At 51.9% G+C, this 16,842-nt stretch overlaps 5 protein-coding genes across 5 annotated transcripts; 3 read left to right on the forward strand and 2 right to left on the reverse strand.

The window, feature by feature from the left end:
* Nucleotides 1-782: 782 nt before the first annotated feature.
* On the reverse strand, nucleotides 783-1,391 carry PG985_002993 (uncharacterized protein; the record flags this gene model as incomplete). Its single annotated transcript, XM_066822762.1, has 1 exon — nucleotides 783-1,391. One exon carries the CDS (start codon nucleotides 1,389-1,391, stop codon nucleotides 783-785), a length of 609 nt encoding a protein of 202 aa, XP_066690194.1.
* A 1,015-nt stretch (nucleotides 1,392-2,406) lies between these two features.
* PG985_002994 (uncharacterized protein) lies at nucleotides 2,407-3,699 on the forward strand (the record flags this gene model as incomplete). The annotated part of the gene is made up of 1 exon (XM_066822763.1): nucleotides 2,407-3,699. One exon carries the CDS (start codon nucleotides 2,407-2,409, stop codon nucleotides 3,697-3,699), a length of 1,293 nt encoding a protein of 430 aa, XP_066690195.1.
* A 2,182-nt stretch (nucleotides 3,700-5,881) lies between these two features.
* On the forward strand, nucleotides 5,882-6,394 carry PG985_002995 (uncharacterized protein; the record flags this gene model as incomplete). The annotated part of the gene is made up of 1 exon (XM_066822764.1): nucleotides 5,882-6,394. One exon carries the CDS (start codon nucleotides 5,882-5,884, stop codon nucleotides 6,392-6,394), a length of 513 nt encoding a protein of 170 aa, XP_066690196.1.
* Nucleotides 6,395-7,741: 1,347 nt separating this feature from the next.
* On the forward strand, nucleotides 7,742-8,268 carry PG985_002996 (uncharacterized protein; the record flags this gene model as incomplete). The annotated part of the gene is made up of 2 exons (XM_066822765.1): nucleotides 7,742-7,942; nucleotides 8,104-8,268. The coding sequence occupies 2 exons, from the start codon at nucleotides 7,742-7,744 to the stop codon at nucleotides 8,266-8,268; spliced, it is 366 nt and encodes a 121-aa protein (XP_066690197.1).
* A 1,096-nt stretch (nucleotides 8,269-9,364) lies between these two features.
* On the reverse strand, nucleotides 9,365-10,649 carry PG985_002997 (uncharacterized protein; the record flags this gene model as incomplete). Its single annotated transcript, XM_066822766.1, has 4 exons — nucleotides 9,365-9,862; nucleotides 9,920-10,197; nucleotides 10,266-10,473; nucleotides 10,569-10,649. 4 exons carry the CDS (start codon nucleotides 10,647-10,649, stop codon nucleotides 9,365-9,367), a joined length of 1,065 nt encoding a protein of 354 aa, XP_066690198.1.
* Between the last annotated feature and the right edge of the window lie 6,193 nt (nucleotides 10,650-16,842).

A 16,842-nucleotide genomic window follows, 5' to 3' on the forward strand; every position in this document is an offset into this window, starting at 1 on the left:
CTAATGTATTATGAACCAGCTTCCAAAGGACACGTACTGCACAACGTCAGTTTTCCCGCAGGATTCCAAGTGCCAACCATGTCTAATCCACTGACGCCTCTGTCAAACATAAAACTGCCACTCAACACTGCTATCACCAATAGCAAACGATCACGAAGCGCCCTACTATATATGCAGTGTTACAAGGTACCTTGACGGTGAGATTGGGGCGGGGTTAGTACACCGGCTTGGTAGCGACGAGTCTCAGGCTTGAATTTGCTATGTAAGCCAAGTGTCGCGCTCAACTGTTGCAAGACAATGGGTGTTTTTACATTTCCTCATGTATCTCCTGTAACTAAACACTAATGTACAGTAGACATGGTCATTCCTTCTACACACGAACCCAATCCCGATTCCCATTTGTATACATGAACTTCAAGGGTTAATACACCCATCGGCGCCTTTCATCCAAGAGCGGCCCGTCGCCAGGACTTCGCGTAAAGAACTCCCGAGTTTCCCGAGTCTCCCTTGCGCGACGGCTCTCGCTGGCCTCATATGAATCACTGTCCAGCCCCCGCGGCGATGCGTCACTCTCTAATTCAACCGATCCCGCGCACTCCCCTTCTCACTTTCGATCCGGTCTCGTCTCCTTCTCCACAGCAGAAATACGCCGCCGACGGCACCCCCGAGCACGATCAACCCTCCCACTGCCGCCCCGACCCCTATCCCAGCATAGGCGCCGTTGCTAAGCCCGGATGGAGCAGGCGTGTTGGGGGGATGCGATGTCATCCGTTGGGTGGCCATTACCGACATGCTCGTTGCCGTCGCGGGGAGATCCTGCGCCCTCCAATTGATCTGGATGAGGGGGCGTAGATGCTGAGACAGGTGGTATACGTCGCGGCCCAGGTCTTGAGGGCGGTACCGGGAGGCAGCTCCCCGCCGCAGGTGACGACCTCGTACAGCGTCGACCGCATCGTGCGCAGGCAAGTGTTGCGGCCGGTAGCGTCCAGGATGCAGGAGAAGGAGGAGGGGGGGCAGCCGACGGCGGTCTCGCCGGCCGTGAGGGGGAACTGGAAGGTGAAGTCGCCGCCGGTCGGGCTGTCGGCGGTGGCGGTGCAGGCGCTGGTCGAGCTGGCGGGGCACGACAGGCCGGGCGAGTAGAAGCCCCAGCCGCCCAGGTAGCCGGTGACGGCGACGTCGGTGGTGACGGCCCCCGAAGTGTACGGGGGCCAGCAGGAAGACTGGTCCATGACTCCGTACGAATTGCTCCACTTGGGCAGCATCGTGCAGACTTGGCCCTCCCAGGCCACGCACGACTGCGACTTGCAGTACCCGGCCATGGGCGTCACGCATGTCGGATCGGCTGTAAACACTGTGGTGAGAGGCCCCAGGACGTTACGTGTGGCGGTCATGTTGGCGTCTCCGTCTGAGGATGGATCTGGTTTTCGGAATAGAATACATACATCCAGCCACTAGGCGTTGCCGAACATTGATTCGGTGCGGATAACCTTCTCAAGAAGAAGAGACGAAGAAAAAAGCGAAATAAACTGTCGAGGTTCATCGTTAACTTGAGGTCACCCATAGGCTCGAAAAGGGGGGTTATCGTTGGAAGGGAATCTTTTGCAGCCTCACGCGGTAAGACAACATGGGGCGTTGCCCGTACCGCCATGTTTAAAATCCAGTCTATTGGTGGCTTTGATGAATTCAAATGAGACAATAAAGCCAAAAGTATCATGGGCAGCAGTTTAAGAGAAGCTGCAGACGCTTTGCAGCGCCTTGTGGCTTTCAACGCCATCACGTTTCTTCCGGGCTCTTGCTGCCTCATTCGGTCACTTCTAGTCTATGGCTGAACAGATAGGCAAGCCCTGGTTCTTGTCTATGATAGTCTGTGGCTTTCTAGAAGGTTTCTCCGCGTGAAGCGCTAAATGTGGAAAGTGTGATGGCGCTGTCGCAGATACAGCCACAATGATGGCGCCGTTCTGGGTACGGGATTAGCAAGAATAAAAATAGAAGCAGAACATGATACAATAGCCCAGAAGAAAAATAAAGCAATGTAAACATACCTAGAGCTACGTACACTTATGCCTTTTTGGGGCCTTGAATTTCACCCAGGTTTGTTCCCAGACGAGAGATGACAATTTGTTTTCTTTTCTTTTATGTTCTACATTTTCTTCATCACCACTGTGCCCAGCAAACAGTGGTCGAAGTCGGAATGATGGAGCCAAAGTGTTCTCAAGTGTGTTTCTGAGCTCCATACTGGATTTAACTTTGGAACCCAAGGAATCTGAAAGTCAAATGGGCCTATCTTCCTCCGTGATAATATGGCATCCTACATATTTGTAACAACCAGGTGTGCTGTACAAATAATTAGCTTCTCTTCAAATACATCACCCAAAATTTGAAACCAGTTCAGCCCTCGACAACAACATGGCCAATCAACTCTTTGCCCATCTGAGCCAGCTTGAGCGACTGCCCCCCGAGCTGCTCCACATCATTTTGTCATCCACCTCCTTGGATGACCTCTACGCATTCATTCGCGCCTCCCCTACCTTGTATGCCGTCTTCCGTCAGACGAAAGCGTCTACCTTACTGAAGGTCTGTGCCAATGACCTCGGTCCCGCCATTCGAGATGCTATCATAGCGTCGAGCGACTATGCCCCAGCGGAAGAAATCGTGGCCGCTTGGAAAGCCCGTCTCCTCTCGGAGGAAGACCGGTGGCTGGCCGGCGTCCTCACCAATGAACCGTTGGCTATACGCGTCGTCCACATCAACAGGATCACCCAGTTCTTTGTCGACCTATATGCGCGCATTCGGTTTGCCTACTTTGAACAGAGGTTTACAGGACAACTGAAGGAATTCGATCCCTGGCGCTATCAGAGTCTTCCAGGACAACCACAGAATACCTGTGCCTGGGACTGCCTGAGTCCAACGGAGCGCTGGAACCTGTCACAGGCCATTGTCCGCCGTCAAGCCATCGTGGACATGTATCGCCTGGCCCCCAGGTCACGTCTACTTGTCGAAAGCGGCGTTCTTCCTGCTATCGACAGTCTCCGGGACCTCTTCGAGCCCTGGGAGAAGGAACAGATAGCGCAGATTGACAACTTCTTCTATGAATTTTGCCAAATCATGTTTTATTGGGAAAAACGAAACCCTCAAGACCTCACGTGGCTGAGGGGTATGCGAAACACTTCCCATGCACCCCTGCCGGGGTTATTTCGCACTGTGGAGAGTTTCTGCCAGGAATACTACCCACGACTTCCAGCACTCCGGCAGAGGATCGCACAAGCAGCTGCGGCAGATCCGAAGCTAGTTGACCGAGCACTCAGTTACAAGCCTTTGGGAAGGCATGATAGGCACGAAGTACTCGCATGGGAGATACTCCACACCAACTCGCCGACCATTTCCCCCTCACAGGACCAAGTCCTGTGCAACGTTACCTCGAAGCCACCAGTGGGAGCCCCTTGGGGCTGGATACATGCAGTCGGCCGCGACGGGGCTCGATGGGGTGATGAGCTAATCGCCAAGCAGCCCGCAAGCCAAGACTACGCGACACACTATCTTTGCTATCTGAACCAGGAGAAGATCAGGAAATGGAGATGGGCTGGTTTTGCGTTCTGGGACGGGCGCCGCGCACAGAGCCTACACAGAGGTTTGCTGAATCATTCCGAGGACGGCTCCGTTGAGGACACTACCGGCTGGCTTGCCAGACTTTGCGAGTGAACGGATATGGCAGACCATATACACAAGTCAATTCCATCTCCAACACAGATTCTTACATAAACAGAGTTGGAGATCCGATCCACCAAAATTGACTACGAATGACAATTTGCCTCTCTTCCCATCCAGTCTGCCAGGTCTCTGTGCTTTCTGGTCGTCGCCGACGGCTCCTCAAGTCACCGGAGCTCCCCACGGACGTACGTGAAAGAAAATGGGACAAAAAAGAGACTTCATCCATCCGACCACGGGCCCCAATTTGTGACGCGCAACAACCGAAAGCCAAAACGAAACCATCCACAAACAGTCCCAATGCTCAGACACATTACCTTCGTCCAGCTGATCGCGATTTCGAAAGGTCCCAGTGCAAACATACTCAGAAAACCACCAGATCAATTGAATGAGAACGGAACTCGTTAGGGCATCACTACACCTCTAAGCCCAAACGTTAGGGAGAAGATATAACCAACGGTTAAGAGAAACTTTATGCTTAGGATAAGCATATTTACGGTCAAGGGGGGGGGGGTAAAACAAGAGGCAGGTCGACTCTGGCAGACATCGTGGGCGGTCGATGATGCTTGGGACTGGCCTATCTAGTTTAATAAAGTGATATGCGCCAATTCATGTTCAATGCTTAATGTAGTGGTACGTATTTACCCCCTGTCCATTGAAAAAGACATAAACAAGATTAAGAAGGTCACTATAAACAAGAGGCATTTAGACATGCATATTCACGAATAAAAACCGCTACTGGGCAGTATTGAACCTTAGATCAAAATCAGGAGGTTTCCACGGCCGGGACACAAATATTCTCTAAGGCTTGATGCTTGTGATGTGCTTCGGCAGCTGCCCGATGGGGTTTGGTATAATGTCTAAACATCTGAATCGTAGTGGCTAAGCCAGTCTCCATCCGTAATGGACTGCCCTAGAAGTTCAATAAAACGTAGATCTGAAATGGCCTGAGTGTAGTGCTCCCCAAAAGACTTCCACTCAGTGCAGGATCTATGTTGGATTTCCGCCCTAGATCTGCCTTCATCGCCAGTGATCCTCCCTGCTACATTACGACAACCTATTGGATTTGATATGATATTTCACACCACGGTAGTTTCTTGAGGTAATTTGGCTGACCGCTGCCCCTTCTCAATGTCTGGCCCCAGCCCGAAACCAGGTTCCTTTGTGACCCTTCCTCCCGAACAAAGAAACCCATAGCCATAACTTGAACAAAGAAACGATCTAGATGTAAAGTTCTGCGCATTGGATCTGTTCTTTCCAACAGTCTGAATTTTTCCACACTCAATTGAAAGCATCGTCAGTTATGCCATTGCATTGTCGCCGGGCGGATCTGTGCCAAGAATAGATCGACGACAATGATAATATACACAACAACGACAAAGGAACCATAAGCTCAGCGATATCACAATACGGGTGTAGTGGTGTAAAGCCGAACTACATAATGGAGCCGAAGGCCGACGGAGACCGAAAGCCATGGCAAGGACGTTCCAAGACGCTCAAACGACGCAACGACAACTTGGGTCAGGATACTCAAGATTCTACATCACCAGCTAAGCAGCGATTTCGACCCGAGAGCGTGTCTAGTCGCGTTACCGACTGGCTAGAGCAGATCCCCACGGTAGACTCAGCGACAGCTCCCCCCTGCCCAGATCGAGATTGTACAGGCCCAGGGATAGAACCGTTCGGTCGAGAAACTATGGCGAACATCTCCGCAAGGCCAAAGGCCCCTTCTTCCCGGTGCATGCTCAAAAGTGTTAGTTTTGTTGATCGGTCAGTCGCACAGACGACAACCAGCAGCAATACGAGGCTGTTGGACAGGCCGAACTACAGGAAGATCCATATGGAGAGGAAAAACGGCATTTGCTTCCGTGTACATAGCCGAGGCCCCGAACTCCCAGGCTCCGCTTCTGACGCGTGCCAGGCAATAGAGAGCTCCCTGCAGCCACCAAGCCCTTTGTCCAAACAGATGAAAACCACGTTGGGGGAACTTTGCGAGATGCAAGAAGAAGAAGGAGACATAGCGGAGGCCGATATCGACGACTGGTTTCGAGTTAATGTGTTTCCGCTTCAACCACGGACTCTTGGGCTCAGGGGGCATGGCCACGTCTCTTTTGCACGTGCTTGTGTTCCCGGGGCCAACCACCCGACTCATCCGGTTTCCGTGCCGATACCAGACATGGCCTACGGCTACACGCTCAAAGGTCCCGCTGTACTCTTTAACAGGGCGCAACGGAACACTATCGAAGAACTGGGTTTGAATATGTGTGAAGCGAGTCCCAAAGACCTTTTCTTCCCCTTTTTCATCATTGAATACAAATCAGACGCGGGCAGACGAACGGTGGCGCAGAATCAGTGCCTTGGAGGTTCCGCTACTTGCGTTGCGATCATCAATAGACTCAACGAGCTGCTAGGAAAGTACCCGAGATCCCAGGAGGTGTGCAATGTGGCTTTCAGCTTTGTTATCGATCTGCAACACGCCGAACTGTTCATATCTTGGATGGGGGATAGTGAAGAGGATGAGGATGAGGATGAGGATGACGACGACGACTATGAGGATGACGATGAAGAGGAAGATGACAGTGAAGAGAAAGATGACGAGGAAGAGGAAGAGGAAGATGACGATGAAGTGGATGAAGATGATGACGACGATGGTGATTATGAGGAAGGGGGAGGAGGAGGAGGGAAATAAGGAGGATAATGAGGAGGATAGGAAGAAATGTTATATGCGAAGGCATAAAATATTCGACCTACACGACGCGGACCAATTTATTCAATTTGGGAACTACGTCAACAGTATCCTAGATTGGGGCAAGGGTAAGCGTTTACGAGAGATTAAACGGGCTCTCAATTTCATTAGGACAGGAGACAAGAAACGCAACTTAGTTGAGGCAAGAGCGAGGAGACGACCAGGACATGCACAGCCTCCAAAGCGCAAACGTAGTACTACGTAGCGAATCATGGAGAACTCTTGTATGGGTATTAGGTAGTCTCATTACTTAAAGCGGTACACAATAGACTCGTATAGAAGATCTTGCACGCCAACTCTCGGGACCTTGTAACCTCCACTCCCGCCTCGACTCGTGCTGTGTGTTATTGCCGCGATGTCGTCAAAGGATGCCCTATGGGCTTAGGCACATGCGGTCGGCCGCAATGAAGCTCAATTGGGTAAGACGATCCAACGGGCTCTTAGTTGTATTAGGAAAAAAGACGTCTTGGCCGCCAAGGCGAAGGCGAAGAGCCCCTCACGACGTGTGCGGGCTCCAAAGCGCCAACATAGGACAACATAACCACCAGGACAACCTATAGCCACATCTCGAGCATTCTGTGAAGCTGTCTTTTGACCATGGCTGCTTGAATTTACAATATCGAAAGTTATTCACAAGCCTTTATCTTTTTCATTAGTCTCGCTGCTTAAAATTGAGCAAAGTGTACATCTAGTGCTTCGCACACCCCTAATAGAGATAGGGGTAGCTCATACACATTTGGCCTTACATTTGCAATAAGCAACCCATGGTGCGTCTGCTGTTTGAAGCTGACAAGGCATCAATCATATCAGAGCTTGGATTTTGTTAATATCATAGAGCAAAGGGTAATGTTTTCTTGGGGTTTCTGGAAAATGCAGCAGAGACATGACCGTGCAATAGTTGTATCGTTCAATCGGTTTGCATTCTGCGGTGACCATTCTGTTGGCATCCATGAGCGGTGCGGCTTCCAGGTTATTTTTTCTATAGGAAAACTCATTTGTGTATGTTTGCAAGAAAGACAATGACTGTTTGCCGATGACTCCAAAAGTCCACGTCGCTTTCCAAGATCTTCCACCAAGCGCCACAGCTTCAAGGAGCAGCCATGTGCAATGTGGTATAAGTAAGTGTCTTTCTGCCACGAATATCTTCCTTTACTATATCCTCTTCATCAGACAACCTTACGAGTCAACATCACTGCCTACTTGTAACTTGTCACCTCGACTTCCCACATCACCAACGACAACATTAAGTTCTACGCTCTCCACCAACCAACCAACTCAACAACCGCCAAGATGTCTTCCGACAACACCTCCAACAACAAGGAGAACACCAACCCCATGACCAAGGAGGATGCCGCCCGCATCCAGGCCGCCAAGGTACGCGTCACCCGCATCAACAACGACAACCCGAGCAACCCCAACCCCCTGTCCCGTCACTCCTGTGAAGCAGCGGACAACATTCCCCGTCCCAACCAGTGCCCGCTGCACGAAGTAGTACGGCTCTTTCTTGCCCAAAACGAGACCAACAGAAACAACCGCTATCTTTCTACCAGAGCAGCAGCAACAGCAGCAACACTACCCGCTTCCACACATAACCAGCAACAATAGCCCGCACCCTACTAACAGTCCGGCTTCTTCGCCGTCCCTAATCACAGGCCAAGAAGTCCGACACCGGCGAGACCGCCGCCGGCAGCTTCGCCGCCCGCGCCCAGAGCGCCGCCGACAAGAACGAAAAGGACACGAAGCCGGCCGCAGCCGACCCCGCCGGCGGTGGCACTTCCCCCAGCAGCGGCGACCGGCAGGAGGCGGCCCTCGTCTAATGATGAGGGGGGAGCCTCTCCTCCGGCCAACACAACTGACTAATCCCGACGAATTTCCTGAGCACGTGTCAGGAAAAGAATAAAAGGGTGAAAGGGATGGAGGGATAGAGATGAGGCACAAATGGTCTTGATTGCAAAAAGATCGGTCTCACCTACTTGCATGGAGGGACTCATGGAACAAGAAACACAGTCTGTCCTTCCGTCGACAATCAGTTATGCGCAGCCAATGGCATCTCGGAGGAGGAGGAGGCGAGCCAGAGAGAGCGAAGTGTTTGGGAAGGAAGCGGGTTGAGTAAATATCTGGATGTCACTCGTATCACGGATCAATAGCTAGCTACGGAGTGTCGGCATGCAGACTTGATAATCAACTACTCTTGCCCATTGATTAGGTGTACCATGTCTTGGCTGTATTCATTAACCCACAGGACGTGTAATGCTTTCTCCCAAATGTGACAGCAACCGACGATGTCTTCTGCAACTGACCTCTGAGAAGGGCATCGTTCATGTGATTAAAAGCTCCGGCGCCAAGAAAAGTCGCACAACATAATCACGACAATGGTCTCGTGAAATTCAATTGCAGGCTGGTCTGCAAGAAAGGAAGAATCCTACCTGACGGTAGTAAACCTGGATCCATTTAACAGAGACATTACGGTCATCTACAGCATAAACAATACACCATGTTCCCAATTAATTTGTTCACTCGCATTCTTGGACGCATATATCACAGTAAGACCATGCAACATCTGCTATGGGACTTTGTTCTGGTATTTTCTCTCCGCTATATCAGCTATGACGAGGCCATGCCATGGGAGAGTTAGCTCTCGAGGCACGCGCACGAACGGGTTATATCGCAAGCCGTGACATTGCCACCAAATAAAACAGCCGCCAAACTAAAACCATCGAAAACGAGCCGAGAAATATTATCCCAGACTGTTCGCAGTCGGGGGCGACTCGAGTCACACTCGCCCCATGCCGTTGAAGTCCGTAAGCCACCGTGTTATATTCTTGCCATTATATATTTGGGCGTCGGCCGCGGCCAGTGGTGGAAGTTTTGCGACGCCAAGTTCGCTAAATCAAGGAAGACAAACCGCAATCGCTAAATCATCGTTCTAGGCTGAGTGCGAGGCAGCATGTCTTCGTACTTGTTACCCTGGACGCTGTAGTGGTCCTCGCGGGCGTTCTTGTAAGGCGACTTGGTGGATTCTTGCGGGACGGGCCGCTTCTCGTTGCAGGCGGCGGGGAAGGGGAAGTTAACTTCGGCAGGCGACTCCACATCTTCCGCATAGTGTCTTCCACCTGCGACCGGCTTGGAGATATTGCAAGGCATCGGGCTGCGCGCGGGTCGAGCGGGTCCTTTGGCGGCGGCGGCAGTGGCGTTGCGGTTATCTCTTCTGCGTCGCATCATGATGCAGCAAAGGGTGATAGCGGCCATAACGACGACAACACCGGCACCGGCACCAATTCCAGCCTTGGCGGCGACGGAGAGGCCGCCCGCAGAAGAGTCCTCCTTTTCTTCCTTTTCCTTAGAGGCAGCTCCACTGCTCGAAGGGGACGCAGTAGAAGCGGCAACGCCGGCAGCATGGGATGAGGCCGCCTGAGACAATTAGTTAGTACAATGTAACCATGCACGAAGAGAGTCGCGTAAACTTACCGAGCTGGCATCGACCGTGCCACTCGGGCTGTCGGCGGATGCCGCAGATGCTCCAGTGGTTGGCTCAGAAGTTGCAGCTGAGGTTGCGCCGGCTTGAGTACCAGTCGCAGGGGGGCTGGTTCCGGGAGGATCTTTGACCTCGGGCGAAGCGGCGTCAGTCTTGGCTGGGTCAGCTGTCGTGGGCGCCGGGGCAGCACCAGTAGCGGTGGTCGCAGGTGCTGCGGCCGGAGCTGGCTCAGGCGGGGGAGCCGTAGTAGCAGGGGCGGGAGGCGCAGTAGCTACAATTCAATACCTGATAAGTAAACCGGCCCCGAAAATGTCGAAATGGTTCGTAAATGTCACTTACAGGTGAACGGCAAACAGATCTCATTGGTGTACTGATCAGAGGCGGCGACCTGCTTGTCCAAGGCCTCGCCGGTCAAACCGCAAGCCTGCGTGATGCAGTCGCGCACGCCGAAAGTGAGGTTGTCGCCGGAATGACAAGCGCAGTTCTTATCTTCGGGCTTGCATCCCAGGCGGGAGGGATCGGCAAAGATGTTGACCACACAGCCTTTCTGTAGCGCATGTGTTAGCGGCTGCGATAACTGACCAATCAAAGGCGGGCAGCAGTGCTAAACTGGGAAAACGAGACAATCAAAAAACGACGTACCGCACAAGCGTTCATGTCACCCTGGGCCAAGACATTGCCCCAGAAGAGGGTCGCAGCGACCAATGCGAAGCTGCGAACCATGGTGCCGAATGACCAGAAGGTGAGGAGATCTGGTCAGAGAGGTAGAGAATCGAAGAGAAAAATAATAATCGGCGATTCCTGGGTAGGAATTTGCGCCGGTCAGACGGGTTAGGAGAGAGGTTTGTTTGGTGTGGATGGTGGCTCGGAGGCGCAGTCAGGCGACGTAATAAAAAGAGGTGGAAAGGTTATTCAGGATGATGAAACCGCCCAGCGATGAAAGGGAAAAAAAGACGCTGGAATACGAAAAGGGGTATCTCGAAAAAGAGTCCGGTCAGGAAGAACCCGATTGACGAAAATAATTGAAGCTGAATGACAACGACACGGACGAAGCGTGAGTAGGACGAATTTCAGCAAAGTATGACAGCGCTTCCAAAGGCCGTCCAATCAGTCGGTGACGTTCGTGTTTCGCGTCCGGCGGAATTGGCAGCGACAAGCACCCCTCAAGGACGAGATACGATGATCGGTCGTGAGACGGTGTTAAATCGGAAATTGTCGTGTATTCTTTCCTCCTAGCAGCATTCAAGGCGGGTTGTGCCTCTTTCAAGATTCAAGATTGCGTCGAGTGATGCAGTCGTCCCAAGGCGGCGGATTGAAATAGGTATGTATATGTCAAAGTGACAGCGCTAGGCCGCTGAAGAAGTAAATGCAGTGGACGATGGGGCCGGATCTCGACGACGGCCAAAGTGATAAAAGAGTGACTGGAGAAGTGGAAATCTATCCCGAGGAACGATGATGTCGCCAACGGAGGTTGCGGACAAGATAAGGAAGGTATGAGGTCGGATGGTCAGGTGCGCTGGAAAGGTTGAAAGATGGAGACTGAGATCGGTCAATCAGATCGGGCGAGGCAGCTCGGGGGTGGTGATGCTGATTAGGCAGGACCGGAACTCCAATACTCGATACGTGTGCAACACCGACGGAGAGAGGCGAGATGCAAGGCAGGACAGCAAGCAAGAACTGCCGAATTATTATACGAAGCTGAAGAAGAGCCAGAAAGGGAGGGAAAGGAGCCCGAATTCTGACAGGGTGCCGGGCCAGGTGGGCTACCTAACTCTTTCTATAAGACGAGGAGCGCTGCAGGTGAGATTGTACTGCTGGGCTACTGGGCTGGTAATAGCTGCACGCTAATAAAAGTGCCTGCTACGGAGTATTTTTCCTAGCTAAGGGTCAACAGCGATGACCATTGCGGAGGGGACCGGGAGATCCCCTGGAGACCAAGCTAGCGGCGGTTGGCTGCCCCCCTAGCTCCCCTAGCTGTCAGAAGTCAGAAGGACCCAACTGGCCTGTCCAGCCTGTTGGTGGGCTGTTTAGTGGGGGGCTTGCTGCTAGGCTTGGTTCATGCGACGGGGGGTGAGAATGCCAGGGGGCAGAGAACACACTCCTCCGATCACCTCCTCGCAAGCCGCTTTTAATTGAACAGAAATCGAGAATACCCTCGATGTTCGTGAAATCTATGGGTGCGCGGAATGAAATATGATCCACGTGCAATCTTGCTGCTGGCCCTACTGAGAACATGATTGCCCGGCTCATCTGTGCAATCAAAGTCACTCGACGATCTATGTTTGGCTGCTGAGGTGATCATGGCCGTTGGAGCAAGGGGGACATACAACACACGCAGCGTCGACTGGGTAAGTCACTAGAAAAAGTCCGCGCCCCTGGCTATGACGGATGTGGTTGTCATGTATCCGTCCAACACGGCGGGAACAGACATGATCTCCCGCGACCATGATATCAACTTCAAACCTCTACTCTACAAAAAGTTTGAGGGAGCTTGGAGGCCCCAAACCTGTTGCTACCATGCCCCGTGTGTTCCGCCCTCCCGAGCCGAACCATTGATTCACCCACCACGCGAGGAAGCTCGGATATTTTACTGACTGCTGCGAAGGATGGACTGCGAGCACCCTCCCTCAACACATGGACTGCTGAGGGGCGACAGTAATGTAATGTGTGCAAAGCATGGGTGGGCAATGGCCTGTTTCTGGGCTATCCGCCTCGGCGTGATACGGGCGCGACGAGGACCTCTCATGGCATATCGCAGCCAAATGTCCCCATTCGTTATTTTATTTCTTACCCCATAGACATGGGTGGCCGCGAAGAGCGTGTGGCTCTACTTGGCTGGCTGCCAAAAAGTATGCTTCGGACTCTATACCCAAGGACCTGCAATCTCGATTCGCAAAGTGAATAGATGAATGTTTGTGTGTGGTGCTACTTATGTAGATAAAGAAAGCAACATCGAGACTGATGATCAAATGACGTACTAATTGCACGGCAGAGCAATTCATCCGTCTCTTCAGAGATGGCAGCGAGGGAGGGTGAGAGAGAGACGAGTGCTCGCATACGGGGGACGGGGACCAACGACCCCTCAATCAAGATGGAACTCGCTTACACAGCCCAAAGTGGATGATCGTCCCCAGGGGACCACTCAGCAGGCCGGGACCCTTGACCATCCATCCATGAGCACCCTCGCATCTTGACTTCCTCTGGCCAAGCGCTCGCCAATCCCGTTCCCTACCTACCTAAAAAGGTTCGCTTTTTTTGATCGCATCATCCATTATCCGGAGAATACCCTAGCGGGACCTAACCAGAACATCGCTGGCCACTGGCATTGCATTGAAGGCATTGAATGCCTAGCAAACACCAAGCCAACGACAAGATGTTGGTGGTGAGATGCGGCCAGCCACCGGTAGGCAGCCTCCACGTTGGGTGGCTTAGGATTTCTTTTGCATCCTACTACTATATGCACAGAATCCCGCGCCGCACATAAAGGGCACATGACCAGACCACGACGAAGATATTTCCCAAAAGAGGTAGCTGGCAGCGGGCGTCTCTGACCCAACCTCGGATCAATCACGGCCACCGACCCGACTGGAACAGGCAAGGCCGGGTTGTGTTTCTTGTCAGGACAAGAGCGCCGTTCATCATTCATGCCCGGCGCAAACATTCATGCGCAAAACCATCCAAACTTTCAGCATGGCGCGCACCCCACTGTGACAGTCTTCTGGAAGAGAGCTGGGAAGCAGCCACTCAGCAGTCCATGAGCCAGCATCGCAGCACCGACTTCTGGAGTTCTGGATGCATCACAGCGCTTGCAGCTCCTCCCCCTTCTATGGGAATTGGTCTGCCATCACACACAATCAGCGATGGTAGGATGGGACTCTCTGCCTTAGGTAATACGGGGCCCAGCGCTAGGCCAGGGAGGGACGTGGTTGGTCCCACCCAGCCGTTACAGAACTGCCCCATGTCAATTTCGACCATCAATCAATCAGACTCCAGTCTTACTTTATTCTTAGATTACCTGGAAATGACCGTTGAGTCTCTGGCGGTGCCCGGCACGCCGACACAATTGAGCCCAAATGACTGAGGCGTGTTCGGCTGGCATCTCTAGCATCCGTGGAGGGTAGGCACAACATACACGATGCAACCGATAACTGCATCGCGCGCTGTGTTGTGTGGTGTTGTCGCTTGTCGCGATTCCTCCCGCCAAGCATCCCTCAATTCCACAAAGGAAGGCACCCGTTTCACCATTTAGCCAGCGCCCGCGTTTGCTCATAAGGTTTGATTGGGTTGTCAATGTATGATAAACAGCAAGCATGAAGTCGCCTGTGAAGCTGTCAACTTTTCCATGTTTGCAATCGCAATGCAAAACAGGAAAGCCCAAACATTTGTTCTCATCGCCATCAATGCAGAATAAAGTGGCCAGTCACAAGTAAGCTTACGCACTCATAACACCCACGCAAGTTCATATACCTATGCAGGTCCCCCAAAGACGACTTCATAGGCTAAAAAAGAGGTGAACTCTCTTGGCCGTCAAGCCGTTTGTTCAGCTTGTCTCGTCACTTTAGCTTCAATAAAGTCGACGAACCAGTCGACGCCCCCTAAGCCATGGCACATGGCCTCCGAGTGCACCATCGCCTAAAGTGGCCAAGCGACGGTGACTGGGTTCCGATCCACCGCAGCGCGATGGGCAGTTTGGCGTTTCAGATGCTGTCTGGCTGTGATTACTGTTTAGCAGCGCTCCCCGCCTGCCATCCTGCCACAAATGGTACGGTAAGATGACGTTCCACTCGCCCAATCTCACCATGATCTTTCTGCTTTTTCTTTTTCTCCTAGCGTGGGAAGGAAGCACTTATTTTTAGGACGAACGACGAACGACGGCCCTGCACCGCTCTAGCTCTCAGCTCAGCTCAGGGCCTTTTTAGTAAGTTACCATGCAGACGTAGCGCCAGCCTTTCTCTCGGGTCCGACAACCACAATTGATTGAGAAAACCACAATGCGACAGGCAAGTCGGTTTCTACAAACACATTTTATGGTTGTTTCTAGTTTATTCAACTTAAGACGTTTCTGGCCCGTCTGGCACGTTTTCCTGCCCGGCAGCCAGCGCACCATTGTTAGCGATAAGCCGCACTCTCCACCGTCGCATGATCATGTTCACCACTTTTGACTGGCATATTCCTTGTTCCGGATGTGAGGAAGAGGGATTCCAGAACACGCCCTGGCTTATCGGCATTGCGGAAGTATGTAGATAAGAGATCGAAAGCATAACCCCTTGTCATTGTCGGTTTGCCGTCCCCGCTTCCGTGAAGTTGTAGCCAGAGAGGTATATCCCTTAATCTGGACGAGGAATCCCCCAGAAGGATCCCTAGTCTGCCTCACTGCTCAAGCAGCCATATTCCTAGCTTGAGCGACTCCGCCATCGGGATGATCAAACTGCTCCGAGATGAACCCAATGCCTTGTTCGTGAGTATGGTTTCCCCGCCTTCTGAAGACCAGAATATGTTTTGGGGTGTCATGACCATCTTGCGAAGGGAGTCAGTGATGGGGTTCTTGTAAAGATCGATCCCCAGATATGATCCGCATGTCAACTGTAACTGGAAACTAATTAATCAGTCACACCAAAGGTCTTGAAGAGGTTGATGCTGTTGTACACGTTGCATAAACGGCTTTGTTTAACAAAATAAAACGTCGGTCGCATATCCCAGAACTCCCTATGGGGGGAGTGCGATTGCAACAACAATCTGTGGGGAGGTTGGCAAGTTGTAAGCGTATATCATGGCGTTGATGACAGCGAAATCCTTGATCGTGTTTCCGAACATCCAATATTCTTAACTCAGTGAGTGTTTTGATTTTGGCTGTCAACTTCATGACTAGATTGTGGAGGTTGCTCTGTGGTAATACCAAGACTTCACAACTGGCTTTCTATATCTAATTTTCTTGATTTACTCGATACCGGCTATCTTCTGCGTTCTCATAGTGCAGCCTGCTCACAATGCCAACCTAGATCACTGTCAAGGCTTTCGACGTCGTATTGGACCCTCATCAGATGCCAAGTACACATTTGACCCAAACAGCCTGCCACCGACCGTCTCAAGCTCTTCGAGACTCCTGGGGTTTCTTTTTGTAATGTGCAATTCGCAATAGCCTTGACGTAGAGTAACTGCAAATGACCTCCACATGAGCATTATGCGAGTACCTGGACCGTATCCACCTCAAAGCTGGCCCGAAGGATCTCCTGGCACTCTGGAGAGCTGATCCTCCGCGAATGGGCCCATGATCAAGTTGTGGCTCGGGTTTTATAACGGTAGGTGACATGAGAGCAACTCCAAGCTAAATATCGAGACCAGAAAGAGCATAAACAAAATCGTCAGCGGATCTTGAAACATAATCATTGCCAAATTCCATAGAGCTATCTATGGTATGTGCTTGGCTGGCCCGTAGAAGCGAAAGTCCAACTGCTGGTGACTCACAAATCGACCGCCTCGGTTAGAGGAGTCACCAATGACTCTGTGGTCAAAAGGGGTAAGGCCTAGAAGCTGTGTATCCTTGCTAGTAATACCAAATATTGGGGGAGGGAAAGTTATTGTATCGTGATTGACCCTAACGATGCCGTTTTGGTAGGATATGCATCTTTTTCCTGTGCCCTGCTTCGGAAGTGGAAATCCCATGTTTTGTCCTGCACTTTGACCGAGATATATCCACCCTTGAGGCTAACCAGACAGACAATGTCAGCTCTCTGGTCAAGAGTGGCTTTCCAAGGTATTGACAACGTCAAGTTTCTATGGCACTGCGGCGCATCATACCAAACAACTGGTATGCTCGCCAAGAACATCGATCCCGCACTGTTATTGTGGTCTGGCCAGGCCGGAGCATGTCACAGGAATGGCCGAAAGTCCCGTATCCGGCAAAGCTATGATCCAT

The sequence above is a fragment of the Apiospora marii genome (assembly GCF_038362585.1).
Source record: "Apiospora marii strain CBS 49790 chromosome Unknown utg000002l_segment0_segment0, whole genome shotgun sequence".
In the NCBI taxonomy this organism is placed as follows: domain Eukaryota; kingdom Fungi; phylum Ascomycota; class Sordariomycetes; order Amphisphaeriales; family Apiosporaceae; genus Apiospora; species Apiospora marii.